The 25,220-nt window shown below is 40.7% G+C and overlaps 2 protein-coding genes across 2 annotated transcripts in view; one reads left to right on the plus strand and one right to left on the minus strand.

Annotated features, from left to right (window-relative positions):
• Positions 1–1,819: 1,819 nt before the first annotated feature.
• LOC149979112 (uncharacterized) lies at positions 1,820–23,665 on the minus strand. The gene is made up of 2 exons (XM_090192112.1): positions 23,474–23,665; positions 1,820–8,400 (listed from the first exon to the last, which is right to left on the minus strand). The coding sequence occupies exons 1-2, from the start codon at positions 23,520–23,522 to the stop codon at positions 8,012–8,014; spliced, it is 438 nt and encodes a 145-aa protein (XP_090048238.1). The 5' UTR covers positions 23,523–23,665; the 3' UTR covers positions 1,820–8,011.
• Positions 23,666–23,710: 45 nt separating this feature from the next.
• LOC110537279 (ephrin-B1) overlaps positions 23,711–25,220 on the plus strand; it is a 69,404-nt gene continuing 67,894 nt past the window's right edge. Inside the window, exon 1 of the mRNA XM_021623204.3 lies at positions 23,711–24,850. Coding sequence (XP_021478879.1) covers positions 24,732–24,850 — 119 coding nt within the window. The 5' untranslated portion in view covers positions 23,711–24,731. The remainder of the gene's footprint in view (positions 24,851–25,220) is intronic.

The following is a 25,220-nucleotide window of genomic DNA, read 5'->3' on the forward strand; positions in this document are numbered from 1 at the left end:
CCTATATGGTATGTCTAGTATAACTTTCAACAATGTTTCTATAATTAGTTTGCCATTCCATAATGGAAAGTAGACGATTCCAAAACTAGACTGAGTAAGTCTCAGCTGACTGTGACTAAAGTGGTTATTTTCCAGTTATAATGACAAAAAGCAGGGCTACTTACAATTCATTAACGTGTGTTCTGCAGGACAACATACAATGGAGCCTTTTTTCGCCCACAGGAGAAAAATTCCTTTCAATTCCCAGTGAGGCGAGAGCTCCATCTTTCGTGCCAAGAAGAAGAATAGGAAAATCTTTAAATTGAGGAATTCCTTATGGTAGTCAATATACAGAACAAGCAACCCAGGCCTTGCAGTATGTATTACTTTGTAACTTTATGATGGACCATATAAATGAGGATGAAGACAGGATGCAGAATGTAGTGTGAGATGTTTTCAAGTTTCTGTGTCTTTTCTAACACAGCTGCTGGTAACTAAATAGGGAAGGTTTCCTGTAAGGGTTCTGGAATTTGGATCTAACTTCCAATGAATACATGCTTCAGAGACAGAATCAACACTGAGACAAAAATTTAGAACATTAATTTACAGTAAAGCTGCAATGCTATTTTCAGATCTCTCCAGAATTGTTGGATCGGGTTCAAGTCCGGGCTCTGGCTGGGCCACTCAAGGACATTCAGAGATTTGTCCTGAAGCCACTCCTGCATTGTCTTGGCTGTGTGCTTACGGTCATTGTCCTGTTAGAAGGGGAACCTTTGCCCCCAGTCTGAGGTCTGGAGCTGGTTTTCATTAAGTATCTCTCTGTACTGTGCTCCGTTCCTCTTTGCCTCGATCAAGACTAGTCTCCCAGTCCCTGACGCTAAAAAACAGACTTGGCATTTAGGCCAAAGAGTTCAATCTTGGTTTCATCAGATCAGAGGATCTTGATTCTCATGGTCTGAGAGTCTTTAGGTGCCTTTTGGCAAACTCCAAGCAGGCTGTCATGTGCCTTTTACTGAGGAGTGGCTTCCGTCTGGCCACTCTACCATAAAGGCCTGATTGGTGGAGTGCTGCAGAGATGGTTGTCCTTCTGGAAGGTTCTCCCATCTCCACAGAGGAACTCTAGAGCTCTGTCAGTGCTCTGTCACCTCCCTGACCATGACCCTTCTCCCCCGATTGCTCAGTTTGGCCAGGCAGTCAGCTCTAGGAAGTGTCTTGTTGCTTCCAAACTTCTTTCATTAGGCCACAGTGTTCTTGGGGACCTTCAATGCTGTAGCCTATTTTTGGTATCTTTCCCCAGATCTGTGCCTCGACACAATCCAGTCTTGGAGCTCTAAGGACAATTCCTTTGACCTCATGGCTTGGTCTTTGCTCTGACATGCACTGTAAACTGTGGGACCTTATGTAGACAGGCGTGTGCCTTTCCAAATCATGTCCAATCAATTGAATTTACCACAGGTGGGCCCCAATCAAGTTGTAGAAACATCTCAAGGACGGTCAATTGAAACAGGATGCACCTGAGCTTAATTTCGAGTCTCATAGAAGTGGGTCTGAATACATATATAAAAAAGGTATTACTGTTTAAAAAAACAATTTTTTTGCTTTGTCATTATGGGGTATTGTGTGTAGATTGCTGAGATTGTTTTTATATTGAATCCATTTTAGAACATGGCTGTAATGTAACAAAATGTGGAAAAAGTCAAGGGGTCTGAAAACTTTCCAAACAAGTAATACATGTTCTACATATACTAAACAACATGCATTTAATGTCTTAACAGATACAAATAAATCCAAACAACTTGAAATCATCAGCATGCTAATAAATAAAATAGCAGATACGGGATATTTCCCAAATACATTGTTTATTAAAAAAATGTATGTAGTTACAACATTTACATGAGAGAAATGTGAACACTATGAGGATGTTCACCGTAGGATGTTTAAAGGAGCAACTACAGAATTGACCCGAGCCAAGTGATAACTAAGCAATAGCTTTCAACCAATGAAAGTTTAAAATATAATTTAAAAAATTGTAACAATTAAAACAACAAAAACTAAATCAAACCCAGGTCAGAACTATTACCTTTTTGAGTGAACTTTGGAGATGTGGAAGTCCTTTGTTCAACGCTTGTTGAGAGCATTCATTGAAACAATCAGAATACACAAAACAAAAACAAAATGATGGTACTGAAAACATGTTCTATTTTGGCATCTTAAAAGGTAGACATAGGCTAAGCTAATGGCTTTGGAGAAACAGGGTCAGCTGTTACAAAGGTGCCTTGATGCTGCTATGATTCTCACTGAAACTGGCATTCTATATATTTTTAAGCAAGGAAACAATGTTTCTGCCTTGTATAAATGATATACAGTGGGGCAAAAAAAGTATTCAGTCTTCCCAGCCTGGTGTAGGTCTACAATTTTGTTTCTGGTGTCCTTTGACAGCTCTTTGGTCTTGGCCATAGTGGAGTTTGGAGTGTGACTGTTTGAGGTTGTGGACAGGTGTCTTTTATACTGATAACAAGTTCAAACAGGTGCCATTAATACAGGTAACGAGTGGAGGACAGAGGAGCCTCTTAAATAAGAAGTTACAGGTCTGTGAGAGCCAGAAATCTTGCTTGCTTTTAGGTGACCAAATACTTATTTTCCACCATAATTTGCAAATAAATTCATTAAAAACCCTACAATGTGATTTTCTGGATTTTTTTTCTCGCATTTTGTGTGTACCTTAAATGTACCTATGTTGAAAATTACAGGCCTCTCTCATCTTTTTAAGTGGGAGAACTTGCACAATTTGTGGCTGACTAAATACTTTTTTGCCCCACTGTATAAACAAATGATGAAGCTATCATAAACTTGGAATAGGCCTTCTAAATCTAACTTGATATGTGTAGCCAACTGTTCCTAGAGATCCACAGTATACAAGATGTTTCTCCAGCCAAGCCTCAACTCATTTGACTAATGAACTAATTATGATATTCAATCTAGACTGGGGATTTCATCATTAAGAGACAGTTGTCTACTAGTGATCTCTTCTTCCTGACTCAGGTGTATAAGGCTTGGGTGGAAGAAAAGCAACATCAAATTGAATTATGCCTAATATGGCAATTCATATTATTTTTCCAAAATTAATTATTGTTAAAACTTCTTATTGCAGGGGCAGTATTGAGTAGCTTGGATGAAAGGTGCCCAGGGGTGCCCAGAGTAAACGGCCTGCTCCTCAGTCTCAGTTGCTAATATATGCATATTATTATTAGTATTGGATAGAAAACACTCTTAACAGTTTCTAAAACTGTTTGAATGATGTCTGTGAGTATAACAGAACTCATATGGCAGGCAAAAACCTGAGAAGAAATCCAAACAGGGAGTGAGAAATCTGAGGTTGGTCGATTTTCAACCCAGGCCCTATTGAATTCACAGTGGGATATGAATGAAGTTGCACTTCCTAGGGCTTCCACTAGATGTCAACCATCTTTAGAAACTTGAATGAGGCTTCTACTATGTTGTGGGCCTGAATAAGAGTTGAATGAGCCATGTTACTGGCAGAGAGCCATTTCCTGGTGACGCGCATTCCACATGATATTGATCTGCGTTCCATTGCTTCTCTAGACACAAAGGAATTCTCCGGTTGGAACTTTATTGAAGATTTATCATAACAACACCCTAAAGATTGATTCTATACTTAGTTTGAAATGTTTCTTCGACCTGTAATATAACTTTTTGAAGTTTTTGTCCGAAGTTATGCAGGACCTGCACGAGCGTTTGGATATGTGTACCTAACGTGCTAACAAAAGTAGCTACTTGGACATAAATAATGGACATTATCGAACAAATCAAGCATTTATTGTGGAACTAGGATTCCTGGGAGTGCATTCTGATGAAGATCATCAAAGGTAAGGGAATATTTATAATGTGAATTCTGTTTTTTTGTATTTATTTTCTGAGCGTCATCTCAGATTATTGCATGGTTTGCTTTTTCCATAAAGTTTTTTTGAAATCTGACACAGCGGTTGCATTAAGGAGAGGTACATATAAACTTTATCAAACAAAACATACATGTATTGTGTAACATGAAATTCTATGAGCGTCATCTGATGAAGATCATCAAAGGTTAGTGATTCATTTTATCTCTATTTGTGCTTTTTGTGACTCCTCTCTTTGGCTGGAAAAATGAGTTTTTCTTTGGCTTGGTGGTGACCTAACATAATCATTTGTGGTGTTTTCGCTGTAAAGCCTATTTGAAATCGGACACGGTGGTGGGATTAACAACAAGATTACCTTTACCTTTATAAAATACATGTATGTTTGTGGAGTTTTAATTATGAGATTTCTGTTGTTTTGAATTTGGCATCCTGCACTTTCACTGGCTGTTGAAATATCATCCCGTTAACGGGATTGCAGCCCTAAGAAGTTTTAACTTACATCTCAAAGCCATGCATGCAAGAAGCCTTGAACTGATACACACATACTTTTCTGTCCTCAGTTTGATTGAAGGCCTCAATCTGTCTTTTTGCATGTAACAAAGAGAGAAGAACAAGACATGATCAAGATGAGCCAGCTACTAGTTTAAAGCAATTAAGTATCTAATTGTTAGAAAAAATGAATGTACAGTCATGGCCAAAAGTTTTGAGAATAACACAAATATTAATTTTCACAAAGTCTGCTGCCTCAATTTGTATGATGGCAATTTGCATATACTCCAGAATGTTATGAAGAGTGATCAGATGAATTGCAATTAATTGCAAAGTCCCTCTTTGCATGCAAATGAACTGAATCCCCCAAAAACATTTCCACTGCATTTCAGCCCTGCCACAAAAGGACCAGCTGACATCATGTCAGTGATTCTCTCGTTAACACAACTGTGACGAGGACAAGGCTGGAGATCACTCTGTCATGCTGATTGAGTTCGAATAACAGACTTGAAGCTTTAAAAGGAGGCTGGTGCTTGGAGTCATTGTTCTTCCTCTGTCAATCATGGTTACCTGCAAGGAAACACGTGCCATCATCATTGCTTTGCACAAAAAGGGCTTCACAGGCAAGGATATTGCTGCCAGTAAGATTGCACCTAAATCAAGCATTTATCGGATCATCAAGAACTTCGTGGAGAGTGGTTCCATTGTTGTGAAGAAGGCTACAGGGCACCCAAGAAAGTCCAGCAAGCGCCAGGACCATCTACTAAAGTTGATTCAGCTGCGGGATCAGGGCACCACCAGTAGAGAGCTTGCTCAGGAATGGCAGCAGGCAGGTGTGAGTGCATCTGCACGCACAATGCGGCAAAGACTTTTGGAAGATGGCCTGGTGTCAAGAAGGGCAGCAAAGAAGCCACTTCTCTCCAGGAACAACATCAGGGACAGACTGATATTCTACAAAAGGTACAGGGATTGGACTGCTGATGACTGGGGTAAAGTCATTTTCTCTGATGAATCCCCTTTCCGATTGTTTGGGGCATCCGGAAAAAAGCTTGTCCGGAGAAGACAAGGTGAGCGCTACCATCAGTCCTGTGTCATGCCAACAGTTAAGCATCCTGAGAACATTCATGTGTGGGGTTGCTTCTCAGCCAAGGGAGTGGGCTCACTCACCATTTTGCCTAAGAACAGACCTATGAATAAAGAATGGTACCAACACATCGTCCAAGAGCAACTTCTCCCAACCATCCAGGAACAGTTTGGTGATGAACTATGCCTTTTCCAGCATGACGGAGCACCTTTCCATAAGGCAAAAGTGATAACTAAGTGGCTCGGGGAACAAAACATTGATATTTTGGGTCCATGGCCAGGAAACTCCCCAGATCTTAATCCCATTGAGAATTTGTGGTCAATCCTCAAGAGGCGGGTGGATAAATAAAAACCCACAAATTCTGACAAACTCCAAGCATTGATTATGCAAGAATGGGCTGCCATCAGTCAGGATGTGGCCCAGAAGTTAATTGACAGCATTCCAGGGCGGATTACAGAGGTCTTGAAAAGAAGGGTCAACACTGCAAATATTGACTATTTGCGTCAACTTCATGTAATTGTCAATTAAAGCAGTTGTGTCAAGTTTGCTGGATATCCTTTGGGTGGTGGACCATTCTTGATACACACCGGAAACTGTTGAGCATGAAAGACCCAGCAGCGTTGCAGTTCTTGACACACTCAAACCGGTGTGCCTGGCACCTACTACCATACCCTGTTCAAAGACATTGAAATATTTTTTCTTGCCCATTTACACTCTAAATGGCACACATACACAATCCATATCTCAAAGCTTAAATATCCTTCCTTAACATGTCTCCTCCCCTTCATCTACACTGACTGAAGTAGATTTAACAGTTGACATCAACAAGGGATCATAGCTTTTAGATGGATTCCCCTGGTCAGTCTATGTCATGGAAAGAGCAATGTTTTGTACACTCAGTGTATGTACACATAATGGTGTGTATAGACAGTATGGACAGTATAGGAATAGAAAATGTGTGTACATCAGTATTTATATAGGATGAGCTATGACTAGAATACAGTATATACATATGAAGTGAGTAAAACAGTATGTAAACATTATTAAAGTGACGAGTATTCAATAGTAACAGTGACTAAGGTTTAGGGCAGGGTACTGGTTGGAGGCCGGCTAGTGGTGACTGTCAAATGGCCTGGAGCTAGAAGCCTGCTTCTCAGTCTCTTGGTCCCAGCTTTGATGCACCTGTACTGTCTCCGCCTTCTAGATGGTAGCTGGGTGAACAGGTCTTGGCTTGGGTGGCTGATGTCCTTGAAGATCTTCTTGGCCTTCCTGTGACACCAGGTGCTGTATGGTATCTGGGTGAACAGGTCTTGGCTTGGGTGGCTGATGTCCTTGATGATCTTCTTGGCCTTCCTGTGACACCAGGTGCTGTAGATCTCCTGGAGGGCAGGCAGTGTTCCCCCAAGCCCCGTCGATGTTGATGGGGGAGTGCTCTCTCTGCTGTCTTCTGTAGTACAAGATCAGTTCCTTCATTTTGTTGACGTTGAGGGAGAGGTTATTTTCCTGGCATCACTCCACCAGGGCCCTCACCTCCTCCTTGTAGTTTGTCATACAAATACATATGATCACTGAACAAAAGAGTCATTCCATCTCCCTTGTTCCTTGCCACCAGTTAAACACTTCAGTCTCCACTCATGCACTGTAAAGTCAACATCCTTAACCTTCCAGTTACACTTAATCCTCACAAAATACTCATCACTTTGTCACTTCCCATTGAAAAGAAGTGTTAAAAAAACGTTTATTTACATGGGGCACATAGGCAATTGATTCTCATGGGAATGAAAATGGAAAAGTACACATATTCACCTCTTCGATCAAATAAATATATACTGTAGTTCATTGCTAACAGTAACTAATTGAAGTAATAATAACCAAGTGAGAACATTAAAAAACTAACATTCAATATTGTTGTATTCCTTGTCTGCTTGTTTAGCATTCTCAGTGTTTGACACTGTATTCATCACATTGTATGTTTTTGTTTTCATTCAAAATATCTATCAGCTGCTTCCAACAAATCTTTCTTGACGAATGTTCCTGAACTATGCTTATCCAACTCCATCAACTCACGCTCATGGTTACACAATGAGGCCAGAGTTCAACGAGAGCACATAAAATGTCTGCAATGCAATTTCTCTCAGATTTGTTCATGGTATATTGGAGGTGTTGACTGCTAACGTTAGACCTGGTACTAGATGGGTGTACCTAATAAACAGGCCGCTGAGTGTACATACACATATATAATGGTGTGTAAAGACAGTATAGGAATAGAAAAGTGTGTACATCAGTTGTTATATAGAATGAACCATGACTAGAATACAGTATATACATATAAAGTGAGTAAAACAGTACTAAACATTATTAAAGTGACCAATGTTCAATGACTCTATGTACATAAGGCATCAGTCTCTAAAGTGCAGGGTAGAGTATCGGGTGGCAGCTGGCTAGTAACAGTGACTAAGGTTCAGGGCAGGGTACTGAGCAGAGGCTGGCTAGTAGTGCCTGTTGAATAACAGTCTGATGGCATGGAGATAGAAGCTGTTTCTCAGTCTCTCGGTCCCAGCTTTGATGCACCTGTACTGTCTCCGCCTTCTAGATGGTAGCGGGTTGAACAGTCTGTGGCTAAGGTGGCTGAGGTACTTGATGATCTTCTTGGTCTTCCTCTGACACCAGGTGCTGTAGATCTCCTGGAGGGCAGGCAGTGTTCCCCCAAGCCCTTTGTGTGAAGGGGCCATTTCAGGTCGTCAGTGATGTGCACGCCGAGGAACTTGAAGCTTTTGACACTCTCCACTGCGGCCCTGTCGATGTTGATTGGGGCGTGCACTCTCTGCTGTCCTCCATAGTCCACGATCAACTCTTTTGTTTTGTTGACGTTGAGGGAGAGGTTATTTTCCTGGCACCACTCTGCCAGGGCTCTCACCTCCTCCTTGTAGCCTGTCATACAAATACATATGATCACTGAACCAAAGGGTCATTCCAACTCCTGTGTTCCTTTCCACCAGTTAAACACTTCAGTCTCCACTCATGCACTGTAAAGTCAACATCCTTAACCTTCCAGTTCTCAGTCCCCTACTCTGGACTGTTAGCACTCCTCTGTCAATCACTCTGCCAATTACACGTAATCCTCACAAAATACTAATCACTTTGTCACTTCCCATTGAAAAGAAGTGTTAAAAAAACAACTTTTATTTACATGGGGCACATAGGCAATTGATTCTCATGGGAATGAAAATTGAAATGTACACATATTCACCTCTTCGATCAAATAAAAATATACTGTAGTTCATTGCTAACAATAACTAATTCAAGTAATAATAACCCAGTGAGAACCCAGAAAAATGAAACTTTCAATATTGTTGTATCCCTTGTCAGTTTGTTTTGCATTCTCAGTGTTTGACACTGTATTCATCACATTGTATGTTTTTGTTTTCATTCAAAATATCTATCAGCTGCTTCCAACAAATCTTTCTTGACGAATGTTCCTGAACTATGCTTATCCAACTCCATCAACTCACGCTCATGGTTGCACAATGAGGCCAGAGTTCAATGGTAGTGGGTAAAATGTCTGCAATACAATTTCTCTCAGATTTGTTCATGGTATATTGGAGGTGTTGACTGCCAACGTTAGACCTGGTACTAGATGGGTGTACCTAATAAACAGGCCGCTGAGTGTACATACACATATATAATGGTGTGTAAAGACAGTATAGGAATAGAAAAGTGTGTACATCAGTTGTTATATAGGATAAACCATGACTAGAATACAGTATATACATATAAAGTGAGTAAAACAGTACTAAACATTATTAAAGTTACCAATGTTCAATGACTCTATGTACATAAGGAATCAGTCTCTAAAGTGCAGGGTAGAGTATCGGGTGGCAGCTGGCTAGTAACAGTGACTAAGGTTCAGGGCAGGGTACTGAGCAGAGGCTGGCTAGTAGTGCCTGTTGAATAACAGTCTGATGGCATGGAGATAGAAGCTGTTTCTCAGTCTCTCGGTCCCAGCTTTGATGCACCTGTACTGACTCCGCCTTCTAGATGGTAGCAGGGTGAACAGGTCGTGGCTAAGGTGACTGAGGTCTTTGATTATCTTCTTGGCCTTCCTGTGACACTGGCTGCTGCAGATGTCCTGGAGGGCAGGCAGTGTGGCCCCGGTGATGCGTTGGGCTGACCGCACCACCCTCTGGAGAGCCCTGCGGTTGCGGACGGTGCAATTGCCGTACCAGGCGGCGATACAGCCCAACAGGAGGCTCTCAATGGTTAATCTGTAGAAGTTTGTGTAGGTCTTACGGACCAAGCCAAATTTCTTCATCCTCCTGAGGTTGAAGAGGCACTGTTTGTGTGAAGGGGCCATTTCAGGTCATCAGTGATGTGCACGCTGAGGAACTTGAAGCTTTTGACACTCCACCTCGGCATCGTCGATGTTGATTGGGGGCGTGCTCACTCTGCTGTCTTCTGTAGTCCACGATCAGCTATTTTTTTTGTTGACATTGAGGGAGAGGTTATTTTCCTGGCTCCACTCCGCCAGGGCTCTCACCTCCTCCTTATAGTCTGTCATACAAATACATATGATCACTGAACTAAAGAGTCATTCCATCTCCATTGTCCCTTGCCACCAGTTAAACACTTCAGTCTCCACTCATGCACTGTAAAGTCAACATCCTTAACTTTCCAGTTCTCAGTCCCCTACTCTGGACTTTCAACCCTCCTCTGTCAATCACTCTGCCATTCACACTTAACCCTCACAGAATAATAATCACTACAACTACAAATACCTAGGTTTCTGGTTAGACTGTAAACTCTCCTTCCAGACTCACACTAAGCATCTCCAATCCAAAATTAAATCTAGAATCGGCTTCCTATTTCACAACAAAGCCTCCTTCACTCATGCTGTTTAGTGTGTCAAATCGGAGGGTCTGTTGTCCGGACCTCTGGCAGTCTCTATGGGGGTGCCACAGAGTTCAATTCTTGGACCGACTCTCTTCTCTGTATACATTAATGATGTCGCTTTTGCTGCTGGTGAGTCTCTGATCCACCTCTACGCAGACGACACCATTCTGTATACTTCTGACCCTTCTTTGGACACTGTGTTAACAACCCTCCAGGCATGCTTCAATGCCATACAATTCTCCTTCCGTCGCCTCCAATTGCTCTTAAATACAAGTAAAACTAAATGCATGCTCTTCAACTGATCGCTGCCTGCACCTGCCTGCCTGTCCAGCATCACTACTCTGGACGGCTCTGACTTAGAATACGTGGACAACTATAAATACCTAGGTGTCTGGTTAGACTGTAAACTCCAGACCCACATCAAACATCTCCAATCCAAATTGAAATCTAGAATTGGCTTCCTATTTCGCAACAAAGCATCCTTCACTCATGCTGCCAAACATACCCTTGTAAAACTGACCATCCTACCAATCCTCGACTTCGGCGATGTCATTTACAAAATAGCCTCCAATACCCTACTCAACAAATTGGATGCAGTCTATCACAGTGCCATACGTTTTGTCACCAAAGCCCCACATACTACCCACCATTGCGACCTGTACACTCTCGTTGGCTGGCCCTCGCTTCATACTCGTCACCAAACCCACTGGCTCCATGTCATCTACAAGACCCTGCTAGGTAAAGTCCCCCCTTATCTCAGCTCGCTGGTCACCATAGCATCACCCACCTGTAGCACGCGCTCCAGCAGGTATATCTCTCTGGTCACCCCCAAAACCAATTCTTTCTTTGGCTGCCTCTCTTTCCAGTTCTCTGCTGCCAATGACTGGAACAAACTACAAAAATCTCTGAAACTGGAAACACTTATCTCCCTCACTAGCTTTAAGCACCAGTTGTCAGAGCAGCTCACAGATTACTGTACCTGTACATAGCCCATCTATAATTTAGCCCAAACAACTACCCCTTTCCCTACTGTATTTATTTTATTTTATTTATTTCTTTATTTTGCTCCTTTGCACCCCATTATTTTTATTTCTACTTTGCACATTCTTCCACTGCAAATCTACCATTCCAGTGTTTTACTTGCTATATTGTATTTACTTTGCCACCATGGCCTTTTTTTTGCCTTTACCTCCCTTCTCACCTCATTTGCTCACATCGTATATAGACTTGTTTCTACTGTATTACTGACTGTATGTTTATTTTACTCCATGTGTAACTCTGTGTTGTTGTATGTGTCGAACTGCTTTGCTTTATCTTGGCCAGGTCGCAATTGTAAGTGAGAACTTGTTCTCAACTTGCCTACCTGCTTAAATAAAGGTTAAATATATATTTATTTTTTAAATTAAAAATCTGCATATCTATCACTCCAGTATTAATGCTAAATTGTAATGATTTTGCCTCTATGGCTTATTTATTGCCTTACCTCCCTACTCTTCTACATTTGCACACACTGTACATACATTTTTCTGTTGTGTTATTGACTGTATGTTTGTTTATGTGTAACTCTCTGTTTTTTTGTCACACTGCTTTGCTTTATCTTGGCCAGGTCGCAGTTGTAATTTAGAACTTGTTCTCAACTGGCCTACCTGGTTAAATAAAGGTTAAATAAAATAAATACAAATAAGTAAACATGGGGCAAATAGGCAATTGCTTCTAGTGGGAATCAAACTTGAAAAGTACACATAGTCACCTCTTCGATCAAATAAAAATATGCTGTAGTTCATTGCTAACAGTAACTAATTGCAGTAATAATAACCCAGTGAGAACCCAGAAAAAATAAACTTTCAATATTGCTATATCCCCTGTCAGCTTGTTTAGCATTCTCAGTGTTTGACCCTGTATTCATCACATTGTATGTTTTTGTTTTCATTCAAAATATCTATCAGCTGATTCCAACAAATCTTTCTTGACGAATGTTCCTGAACTATGCTTATCCAACTCCATCAACTCACGCTCATGGTTACAAAATGAGGCCAGAGTTCAATGATTGTGCATAAACATTTCTACAATGCAATTTCTCTCAGATTTGTTCATGCTATATTGGAGGTGTTGACTGCCAACGTTAAATCAATATAGAGGTTGGTAACTTTTTGTGCACAGTGAATTGCTAAGAGCAATGAATACATGCTGGCCTAAGAGCCTTGATTTCAATTCTCAGAGTGTAAATCGGCAGTCATTGAAAGCAGAGCAATAACAATTCTGTCAGGGGACTCCAATTTAGCGCAACATTTCACCTAATTAGTTGTTTGAACATCCGTATGTCAGTGCTAATGGACTTTTTAATCGTTAAATCAAATACTGTTTTGTTGAGGAAAGTTCTTTACACCAGTGTTCAGTGTCTAGTCCCTTTTCACTTCATGCTGTATTGTAGAGCTAATACATAACTATGATGACTTGACAGTGAAACCTCATCTATCAACATAAGGGCTGGAAACTGTACTGGACCCCCATCGTCCCACATCACCATCAGCCACCGCTTGGGCTGACAACAAAGATCCTAATTCTCTCCCGAGTCCCCATTTCACAGTGAAAAAGAATGATTTGCTTGTGGCTGCGCTCCCGCTGCATGCCCAGGGGAAATGCATGCTCAACTTCAAAAAGGAGGCATGATCCCAGGACAAGATCTGAAATAAGTCAGGGAATATAACATCCAGAGCAACGTGGTAGAGGGTCCCCCTCTCTGCGTGAGCTGACATGACTGATGCTCCAGCTGAACTGATTCTGTACTTCGTGGAGTCGGGTCTGTATCGTCTTAGGTTGACGGAGATGCATCAGTCTATTAGGCCAGTGTTCCTAACTTCGGTCCTCAAGTACCCCCAACGGTACACATTTCCATTGTAGCCCTGGACAAACATGCTTCATTCAACTCATCAAGGGCTTGATGATTAGCTGAAAAGTGGAATCAGGTGTGCTTGTCTGGGGATACAATAAAAATGTGTACTGTTTGGGGTACTGAAGGAGTTGGGAACAGTGTAGTTAGGTGAAATAGTCACAGTTTACGTCATCCTTTTTTTATAGTACTTTTTGTATTTTATGTGTTTGTTCTATCAGTCCATCAACTATATGAGAAACGCATCTCAAACTCCCCAATAGCAGCAGCATCAGCTCACTTCTGTCTGTCTCCTGTCTTTCCAGTGAGAAGCAGTGGGACTGAAGTGACAAAGAGAGTGATAGAGAAAGAGGAAGAAAGAGTCCTTCATGTAGAGAGGGTGCTAAGGTGCTCAGCACTCCCTTCTGAATGATGTTTTTCAGGGCGTTCACTGCTGGGACTTTTGGGGACTCATATTCATGTTCTCAACAACAAAAAAATCTCAGAGGAAAGGGGTTAAACTCTAAATGGATCTTAGAGGTGGAGGTGTGAAATTTGTCCATTAACCAAGAATACCCCTGTGTCACCCTTCGTCCAAAAGCTGTCCTCCTCACAGTCCAGAGAGGTGTCCTGAGAAAGGTAGTGATTTCAATTTTTCGAAGTCTATTAATACTAGGTGACCTGTTCCCCATCATTAAACAAAGTCTGAAGTGCTGAGACATACACCTTTCAGACACAAAGTTTTCACCAAAGACCGATTTTTAAAAATGTATTATCTGAGGACTCTTGTGTAAAGAAAATTAATTTCAATCAGGGAACACATACTTCTGATTGAATCGAATAAAACCAATAAACTAACACTAAACACAAAAGGCTCTCGCGCTCTGATGTTTTTCCACCCAAACTATGAATAAGTCATTCTTCATGGGATCCACTGCCTTGACAATGGCCTCAATGGACTGTACATTTCCAGGGATAATTACTGGGTAGCAGATTAAATAAACAACACATCACAGAGAATAAACATGTTAATTACACACAGTCTCTTACGACTCATGTCTTCTTGCTCAATGGTTTAGCCCTTTCCCAAAAGTTATCTCTTTAAATGTACAGTTGAAGTCGGAAGTTTACATACACCTTAGCCAAATTCATTGAATTTTTTTAAATTTTATTTCACCTTTATTTAACCAGGTAGGCTAGTTGAGAACAAGTTCTCATTTGCAACTGCGACCTGGCCAAGATAAGGCATAGCAGTGTGAACAGACAACACAGAGTTACACATGGAGTAAACAATTAACAAGTCAATAACACAGTAGAAAAAAGGGGAGTCTATATATATACATTGTGTGCAAAAGGCATGAGAAGGTAGGCAAATAATTACAATTATGCAGATTAACACTGGAGTGATGTGATGATTAAACTCAGTTTTCCACAAGTCCTGACATTTAATCAGAGTAAATATTCCCTGTCTTAGGTCAGTTAGGATCACCACTTTATTTTAAGAATGTGAAATGTCAGAATAATAGCAGAGAGAATAATTTATTTCAGCTTTTCTTTCTTTCATCACATTTTCAGTGGGCCAGAAGTTTACATACACTCAATTAGTATTTGGTAGCATTGCCTTTAAATTGTTTAACTTGGATCAAATGTTTCAGGTAGCCTTCCAGAAGTTGGGTGAATTTTGTCCATTCCTCCTGACAGAGCTGGTGTAACGGAGTCAGGTTTGTAGGCCTCCCTGCTCACACACACTTTTTCAGTTCTGCCCACAATTTTTTTATGAAATTGAGGTCAGGGCTTTGTGATGGCCAGTCGAAAACTTTGACTTTGTTGTCCTTAAGCCATTTCGCCACAACTTGGGAAGTATGCTTGGGATCATTGTCCATTTGGAAGACCCATTTGTGACAAAGCTTTAACTTGACTGATGTCTTGAGATGTTGCTTCAATATATCCATATAATTGTCCTACCTCATGAAGCCATCTATTTTGTGAACTGCACCAGTCCCTCCTGCGGTAAAGCACCTCCACAACATGATGCTGCCTCCCCCGTGCTTCACGTTGGGATGGTGTTCTTCGGCTTGCAAGCCTCCCCCTTTTTCCTCCAAACATAACAATGGTCATTATGGCCAAACAGTTCTATTTTTGTTTCATCAGACCAGAGGACATTGCCAAAAAGTGCAATTTTTGTCCCCATGTGCAGTTGCAAACCGTAGGCTGGCTTTTTATGTCGGTTTTGGAGCAGTGGCTTTTTCCTTGCTGAGCCGCCTTTCAGGTTATGTCGATATAGGACTTGTTTTACTGTGGAAATAGATACTTTTGTACCTGTTTCCTCCAGCATCTTCACAAGGTCCTTTGCTGTTGTTCTGGGATTGATTTGCACTTTTCTTAGCAAAATGCGTCTCCTTCCTGAGCGGTATGACGGCTGCATGGTCCTATGGTGTTTATACTTGCATACTCTTGTTTATACAGATGAACGTGGTATCTTCAGGCATTTGGAAATTGGTCGCAAGGATGAACCAGACTTGTGGAGGTCTACACATTGAACCAGACTTGTGGAGGTCTTGGCTGATTTCTTTTGATTTTCCCATGATGTCAAGAAAAGAGGCACTGAGTTTGAAGGTAGGCCTTGAAATACATCCACAGGTACACCTCCAATTGACTCAAATTATGTCAATTAGCCTATCAGAAGCTTCTAAAGCCATGACATCATTTCCTGGAATTTTCCAAGCTGTTTAAGTGCACAGTCAATTTAGTGTATGTAAACTTCTGACCCACTGGAATTGTGATACAGTGAATTTTAATTGAAATGATCTGTCTGTAAACAATTGTTGTAAATATTACTTGTGTCATGCACAAAGTAGATGTCCTAACCGACTTGCTAAAACTATAGTTTGTTAACAAGAAATTTGTGAAGTGGTTGAAAAATGAGTTTTAATGACTCCAACCTAAGTGGATGTAAACTTCTGACTTCAACTGTATTCCAAAATGTTCTATTTTACGTCTGAATTGTTGGATGGCTTTTGCCCATGTTGGACCATGCCCAACCTCAACACAAGCGGGGAAATGTCTAATCAGGGAGGAAACTTGAAAGCATTGTTACACACCGGCACACCAGCGCAGGGGTCGTGGGCTCACAATTACACATACGGAAGGCAAACTGATGTAAGGGCCTGCAAGGTGAAGATAAATGACAGAGAGCTTCCTCTTATTCTTTATTTTTAAACCCCCACCCAACAGCTTACACTGAATCACATGAGCCATGGTCTGAATGCCTGTTATGTTCTGCAAGTCTGTCAAAAGGTCTTGAAGACATGTGGTGCTTTAAGGATACACTGAACTCATTTGAGATACTGTACTCGTCTGAGAAAAGACGCTACATCCATGTGAGATTTGAAATTGAAATAAACACAGAGATTGAAACTCAGACTGAGATATTCAACTGATAGAATGACTATATATCTGAGAGATATTCATGTCAGGGCAAGTCTGTTAATAAGGAGAGTGTTAATGTGATCAGAAAAAATAACTTGATGTACCTTGATTGTTTCTTAGCCCTTGGTCTCATAATAAATAGTGTTAGGTAAAGATTAAGCCATGTTGAGTGGATGATTCTCTAACTAGCTAATGTGCAATCTAATCCACTGCCGATTATAGTGCACATTCTGGGACATGAGGCTACGAAACCGCATTATGGGTTTGATACAAACATAAACTGATGTAACTTAGTCTGTATGATCAGTTTCTGTATGCATGACAGGTTTGAAGGCACCGATTAGTTTATTTTAAGTGTTAAACTTTTAAATCGACGTTGGTCTGCACTATGCTATACGTGGCATTGTTTGTGCTGCTTTTTTTGTGGTGGAGAAAAGTGCTGTCCATGCTCACATGGCCTTGTCTGACATTCCATCAGCTTTACCCCTTTCCCATAGAAATCATACTGTACTGTTGCCTATGTACTGCATATGAAATTCACGTGGGTCATGCGATCTACCAGCCTGGTCTCATAGACCAGACGTAACATAGTAAAGGTAAATACGGGACATTCAAATTAGTATGATATGTTGAGTTTGAGTTTGAGTTTATTTTTTATTTTTACAGGGACAGTGCACATTAATCAACGTTTCAGTAAAAGTGCCGGTTTTAGCCAGCCGGCTAATTTTCAACCGCAGTCCCTGGGCAGGTTATTAAAAACAATTACAATATAGACAATAGCAGCATAGAACAAGCAAGACATAGCAACATAGGACAAGCAAGACATAGCATACAGACAGAGCAACATAGGACAAGCAAGACGCAGCATACAGACAGAGCAACATAAAATAAAAAGCAGCAAGACAAAATTCATAAAAGCAACAAAGTGTTTCCACACCTCACAAGCTACAGACAACAGACAACATGGAAAGCGGCAACACACAGCTAGGGACTATGTTACGTTTGGTGTTGTTACTCAAGACAGATGGTTACTTAAGGCAAAAACTAAAGTGGGGTGGATGGGTGGGTGGGTGTATAACGCAAACATCTAGCAACCCAAAGGTTGCAAGTTTGAATCTAACCATGGCCAACTTTAGCATTTTAGCTAATTAGCAACTTTTCAACAACTTTTCAACTACTTTAGAGTGTGAAGGTGAACGGAAAGCCTCTAGAGCAACAAACCGCCCTTGCTGTCTCTGCCTGGCTGGTTCCCCTCTCTCCACTGGGATTCTCTGCCTCTAAACCTATTGGGGCTGAGTCACTGGCTTACTGGTGCTCTTCCATGCCGTCCCTAGGAGCGGTGCATCACTTGAGTGGGTTGAGTCACTGACGTGATCTTCCTGTCTGGGTTGGCGCCCCCCCTTGGGTTGTGCCGTGGCGGATATCTTTGTGGGCTATACTCGGCCTTGTCTCAGGATGGTAAGTTGGTGGTTGAAGATATCCATCTAGTGGTGTGGGGGCTGTGCTTTGGCAAAGTGGGTGGGGTTATATCCTGCCTGTTTGGCCCTGTCCGGGGGTGTCATCGGATGGGGCCACAGTGTCTCCTGACCCCTCCTGTCTCAGCCTCCAGTATTTATGCTGCAGTAGTTTATGTGTCGGGGGGCTAGGATCAGTCTGTTATATCTAGAGTACTTCTCCTGTCTTATCCGGTGTCCTGTGTGAATTTAAGTATGCTCTCTCTAATTCTCTCTTTCTTTCTTTATCTCTCTCGAATGACCTGAGCTCTAGAACCATGTCTCAGGACTACCTGGCATGATGACTCCTTGTTGTCCAGTCCACCTGATCGTGCAGCTACTCCAGTTTCAACTGTTCTGCCTGCGGCTATGGAACCCTGACCTGTTCACAGGACATGCTACCTGTCCCAGACCTGCTGTTTTCAACTCTCTAGAGACAGCAGGAGCGGTAGAGATACTCTCAATGATCGGCTATGAAAAGCCAACTGACATTTACTCCTGAGGTGCTGACTTGTTGCACCCTCGACAACTACTGTGATTATTATTATTTGACCATGCTGGTCATTTATGTACATTTGAACATCTTGGCCATGTTCTGTTATAATCTCCACCCGGCACAGCCAGAAGAGGACAGGCCACCCCTCATAGCCTGGTTCCTCTTTAAGTTTCTCCCTAGGTTTTGGTCTTTCTAGGGAGTTTTTCCTAGCCACTGTGCTTCTACACCTGCATTGCTTGCTGTTTGGGGTTTTAGGCTGGGTTTCTGTACAGCACTTTGAGATATCAGCTGATGTAAGAAGGGCTATATAAATACATTTGATTTGATTTAGTCACTTTGCAACTACTTAGCATGTTAGCTAACCGTTCCCATAACCCTAACCTTAACACTTTTAGCTAACCCTTCCCCAACCCTAACCTTAACCCTTTAACCTAACTCCTAAATGTAACCCTAACCTTAACCCCTAACCATAATCACTAGCCTAGCTAATATTAGCCACCTGCAAATTTGTAACATATTGTGCGTTTGTCAAATTCATAACATATTGTACGTTTTGCCAATTCATAACATATAATACGAATTGTACTTCGTAAAATATCATATGAAATGGGTGATGGACATCCACAAATGAATACATACCATACCAAATGTTACATATCATACTAAATGTAGTCTTGTATTTACATACAGAATAATACGAAATGCTCCGAGACCAGGTTGCAGCAATCCACATGTCCACATGCCTCATGCAGCAGCTGCACCAGGAGCAGCTGCTTTTTATTGGAGGTTTTTACAAGCTTTCTGTATCCCCACAGAATGTGTCTGGCTTTTCATGAAATGATAAGTGTTAATCAGAGATCAGAGTCAGACCACGTCAAGGTAGCTGAACGCAATGACGGAGAATCTCAAAGAATCATCTAAATACATTCCTAGAAGTGTGTGACCTAGATATAATCATATTATCAACTCCTGCAACTTTATTTTAGTGGGAAAATCAAACCTCTGCTGAGGCAAGTCAAAACTGCAAGAACATTGCTTTAAGGTTAGAGGAAACCTGCCCTTATGGACTAGAAAAACACAATATTTCTCATGGTGCAACAGCCTTAATTAAATTGACTTATTCTCTCCTGTGAGTCGATAGCCGTTTCCCCTGTCTCATCTAGCCATGGCTGATTTATGATATTTCAAGGCAGAGTAGTTTCTGGAGAGTAGTTTAAATGAAGCTTTCTTAAGTTATTATTGTTCCATTCTCACAGCCCTGAGAGCACTCAGGAGGGAGGGGGTCCTCTTGTTCTCTCTCCTATTGTGGGTTATGCATATTCAGCAATAAGCTCTCTCCTTGAGAGGAGTGCTCGCCTTTACTGTCATAGCAGATAAACACAAAAGCAACCATAATTGTGCCTCTAGTTCCATAAAAATCCCATTAAAACATTCTGTCATTGATTCTATAATGCCGATGTCGTGGTATTGTTCAATCTTCCTGAAAGCCAAGCATTAGTGGGACACAATGGCTCCATTTGAAGCAACATTTTAAATATTGGATGACAAGCAAATTGCTAATTCTTACAGTTTTATAAATAATTGATGACACATTTTAGACCCTATAATTACACAGGCCCTAAGCTGGAACGACACACTGCAGTAAGCCCTTTAGTTTTACTCACGTAAACTCCTATCCAAAACAACACCACTCTTTCCTTTGCTCAGACACACACCGAGTTATGTGCTCTTCTTGAGTAATGTGGTCTATGATTGCCCTTTGGAATATTATATTTTCCCAGATAGAACCCCTTATTAATTTGGATAGACACAAAACCACTCAATGAATTAAAACTAAATGAAAGCTGTAGACACAAATTATATCTCTGCATTCTCTTTCAGTTATCTAAGTTGTAGATTGTATCATAAATTATTCATCAGAGTTGACTGCACCAAAGGCTAATTTCCAGTAGGAGAGTTCTCTAATGACATCAGAGGCACATCCATGGCTTTCAGCGTCTCTAAAGAGCTACTAACATCAGGGCCATAAGTCACCTGTGTGATGTTGCTTTAGCTCTCTCTCTTCCTCTCTCCCTCTCTCTGAGTGTTTTGCAAATGCGGTCACTGCTTATATTTGGACAGGTTTGTGTTTTGACTAAACTCACTGGCTCACATTCTGAGGGAAAACAACAACTTCTGATATCTTTCCAGTAGACTCACCGCCACATTCTAAAACCAAGTGGGAGCCATTCAGTTTCATAACTGAGTTATGAGGCCAAACATATGCAATCATTTCATAATCAATGCTGATATGGTGAGAGGCTATATTTTTTTTATTCCTTCCCACAGCAACTTTAAATAGTTACTGAATTATAGATAAAGCTAATTCACACACTATCCTTTCTAACATCAACAACACTTTTTTGATAGTCTAAATCGGTACAGCGAGGCAGCTAGTAAGGGGCTTTTTAGGGGAATGTAAGAATGTGATGCCGATGTCATACAGTACCTTTACTGAAAGGGCACAGTATGACACCAGCAGGTACAGGATTGCCACACAAATGGTTAAAATGCTCAGAAACTATGTTTTCTATTAGACCATTTATTACAGTATTCATCTACCACCTCAGCCAGTTGTTGAGGTCATCTGGCTGTGCATCGATAACCAGCTAAAATGAAAGGGAAATCTACAGCCAAGAATAATCTAAATGAAAATATCTAGTCACAGTGGCTGCCTTTCATTGGATATGGATTTGGAACCGTCAGTCTAAACAGTCAGCTGTACGATAGGACTGTCTAAAAATGGCTTCTTAGTAAGTGAAAATAGTCCATCCTTTAGCAGCAAACAAATTTACGGACATTCCATTCCATGTTGCCAGTGCTGTCCTCTGTATCAGTCTACCTCTTACTGGATGGCAAAAATGCCTTGAACTGATGAGCATACAAACAATAATTTACAATATGTGTCTGGTTATGTGATGGCAATTGCAATCTGAGAGTAACTCCACATTTTCCACTTGACATAGAATTATACAGCTGATTATATTCAGTGAAGCCGTGCCTTTCTCAAGGGCAAAACAGCAGTGTCTACACCTGGGAATTAAACCTGCACACCCTCTGGCCACATGCCCATCCTCCATTGCTACTCCATTTTACCACTGGATCCCCTGAGCATTTCACTATATGCCTGAAAGGTATTTTCAATGAGTGTCATATTCAAATTAAGACCTTTTTGTATTTTCCTCCCTTATTACAAATGTTGACATACATGCTTTGTTAAGGAGGTTAGAGAATATTCTACATAGTCTACTGTCACATTATGATATCAGGTTAGATCAAATAAGCAAACTGCAATGTAAAGTTGCTATTATGTGTCTATCCTAAGTAGGTCACAAATAAATCAAACATCTAGTTTAGAGCGAGGAGCTATTTTTAGAGACCTTCCTTGGATGAAGCCACAGCAATATGAAAAGGTCACATATTCCTGACTTTGCAGAGATGCATTGAACGCCAACCATGGTATGAAACACAACTATGAAAACAGCTGTGCTTTTACTCACAATGATTTGTATTAGTTAGTTTTTTTGGTGTATAAGCACAATCTTACTAGGTAGCTTTGGTTAAGAGGCAAAGGGAAATGGAGATACATTTATTTATTTTTCTATATTACTTTTGGCTATATACAGAAATATTTCAGCACTTTTCTGCCATTCAAGCAGGAGTGGATTGGCCATCTGGCATTTCGGCTGGTACATTTTTAGTCCAGTGGGCCTGTCTAACTTGGGTTTTTAGCACAAAATTATAATTGTCTGCCTAATAATGGGGGCCTTAAGGAAACAAATGGGCTGGTATGGGGGCCTCAAGGAAAGAAATGGGTAGGTGTAGGGGCCTCAAGGGGAAAAAACGGGCCAGTGTGTTAGAAATGCCAGGGACATTTTAGGTCCCAGTCCACCCCTACATTGGCATGTTCATAAAGAGATCCCAAGGGACCAAAGAAGGCCAAAGGAAGATAGTTTTACCTGTGATTTGATTTAAAGCAGGAAATGATCAGTATATTTCTATTCATGTTTATTTCCATAATAGCCTACATTTAATGCTTCTTTTTTTTTTACTATCTCCATCAGTGTGTTTAGCCTTGTGTTGGAATTAGATATAAGAATAACATAATTTACCCCATAATTTACATTTGAACAATATCGAGATGTTAATCAATAACGAGTTCCTAAAAGGCAACAAACTTGGAAACATCTGTTTTGCTCTTTAATTACGTGTTACTTTTATTCCTTATTCTTATACTTATTTTATTTATTTATTTTAAACTGCATTGTTGGTTAGGGGCTTGTAAGTAAGCATTTCACTGTAAGGTCTAAACCTGTTGTATTCGGCGCTTGTGACTAATAACATTTGATTTTTGATTTGTAAGAGCAAGTCTGACCAATAATGGCTTTGCAACGGGCTGCCATAACTTTGATAATATACATCATTTGAATTCAAATGCATCACATATATTACTGTCAGAGAAACGTTTTAGGATAGAAGATAATAGCCTAGAATAGAAAATAATAAAATAAGAATAGATGCAGCAAGATCCACTCGTGATAATGCTTTCTGTTTTCCCACAACGTTTCCACCCTTTCCGATAGAGGGCAACATTGTCAATAGTAATATGAGCCATATTAGACCTACAAGAGTCACAGACTACCATCTTTAATTAATGAGAGACTCATCAAAAATATATGTTTTTGACTATATCAAACACCTTATAAGTAGTCCATGTAGTGAGCAACATCCTGTAATAAATGTATCATGAGCTGCTATATTAAACCTTATAAAGGCAAAATGTATTACCTGTGTTGATTGTGGAGACATTCCCGGTGCAGGCCAACATATTCACCATGTCTAATCAACGCATATTTATACAAAATAGTCCGCACATATGTTGAAAATGATAAGTATCTCTTAATTGCCATGTATTCACTGTAAAGGGCCCAGACTGTACTATGCCGAGTCCCTTCGGTCAAGGGAATGATGAACAACTGAATAATGAGAGGACTCCGCCAAACTGCCTTGATTGGTTGGGAGGTCAGGGCTATCCAAGCGTTGCATTACGTACGCAGCAGTGTGTGCGAAGGAGTATTGTATGCCAGTTTGGAGTGTGCACTGTACGCTGGAACTATCACTGGAAAAACTCCTTGCGAGTTCAAGTTAAATAGGCACAATATTTCACTTTATTTCCCAGCTGTTTTCTTTTTTTTATAGATTCTAAACTGGATTATTCACCCGTAGCCTATCAATGTCGTGATTCATGCACTTTGGATGAAGCAGTTCAGAACGGACTTCGAACATGAGTTGGTGTCTCCAATATACAGGCACACTGTAACATCTCAAGTGGATTGGAATTTCAATGCACGGGAGAGTAATTTCCACCTGAAATAAGGATTTTGCGCATTTTATCGCGAGTGTTTTGGAGTCTGCTACTACACATATGGAGTAGGCTATTTTGGAGATACGCAAAATGTTTTCTGTTAGAGCGTTATTATAGACGATACAATGAAATTGACTTATCTATAGACAACGGGTTCACCATACAAAGAAGAGTATAAGAAAACAGACGTGCCAGAGATCTTTCCTGAAGCAAGGACAAAGGGGTCACATTTACAGTATCGGATTGTTAAATGTGCATCAGCAACTGTAAAACACACTTCAGCGCACGGGTTCGCGGGCGAAGACTCCACTTGTTAACCGACTCAACATTATTTTCTGACCAGTGACATTTTGAAACTTGTTATACCAAGGAGTTAAACGTACGCATACCTTACAAATCTATTCGACACTGGAAGGTGATGAGATAAAGAATCCAGAACATTGTTTTACCTGCAATATACTCTTGTTCTGCTTGCATAGCCTGCACGGAACAGAGGAAACAGGATTTCACGATATCTATTCAGTGATGGTTATCATTTGTCATTTTAAACGTGATTTTACGCATGATCTACATGCGACACTAGCGAATGGGATCTAGAATTGTACATTTACACTGTATCCATTTTTGTTTTATGATTTCATCGTGCCGTTGATTCATTTGCATCACTGAATAAGCGTGGAAATGGCAGGCTCCTGTTCCAATTGGAAGTACTACCTTTGGTTTTTGACAGTCTTGTGCAGGTCGCTGTTGCCCGTGGCCAAAACGTTGGAATCGGTGGTTTGGAACTCACAAAACCCAAAGTAAGTGTTAAATGTGCTAATCTAGGATATATTAGACATATATCTGTATTAGCCTATATCTGTATTATCATGCATTGAATAGAACATAACGCTCATGCTATTCTATTAGCATGCGTAAAGATGCTAATGGTCAATACATATGAATAGGCGCCTGGACATGTTTCCAACTACTATTTGCGCTGAATGACATTCAGGGCTCTGTAAGGTGCTGGCTCTGATGCCTCACACAGTGTTGAATGGAAAAGCATAGGTCTACTGTAAAACAATATGAAGTGGAGTCATGGGGAAAGCTAGACATGGTTGATATATGATACATCATAAAGGCCATATTTTAAACCATCAATAATAAGCATAGTTCAGTTCTGCCTAG

This window comes from Oncorhynchus mykiss, chromosome 12 (assembly GCF_057628025.1).
Source record: "Oncorhynchus mykiss isolate SJ-2025 chromosome 12, ASM5762802v1, whole genome shotgun sequence".
Classification (NCBI taxonomy): domain Eukaryota; kingdom Metazoa; phylum Chordata; class Actinopteri; order Salmoniformes; family Salmonidae; genus Oncorhynchus; species Oncorhynchus mykiss.

Excerpts from the sequence above, each read along its gene's own strand:
- LOC149979112 (XM_090192112.1), bottom strand. The coding sequence starts at position 23,522 with ATGGTGAATATGTTGGCCTGCACCGGGAATGTCTCCACAATCAACACA. Across the intron at positions 8,401-23,473 it reads TGTCTCCACAATCAACACAG|GCTACAAGGAGGAGGTGAGA; the intron begins GTAATACATTTT and ends TTTGTATGACAG.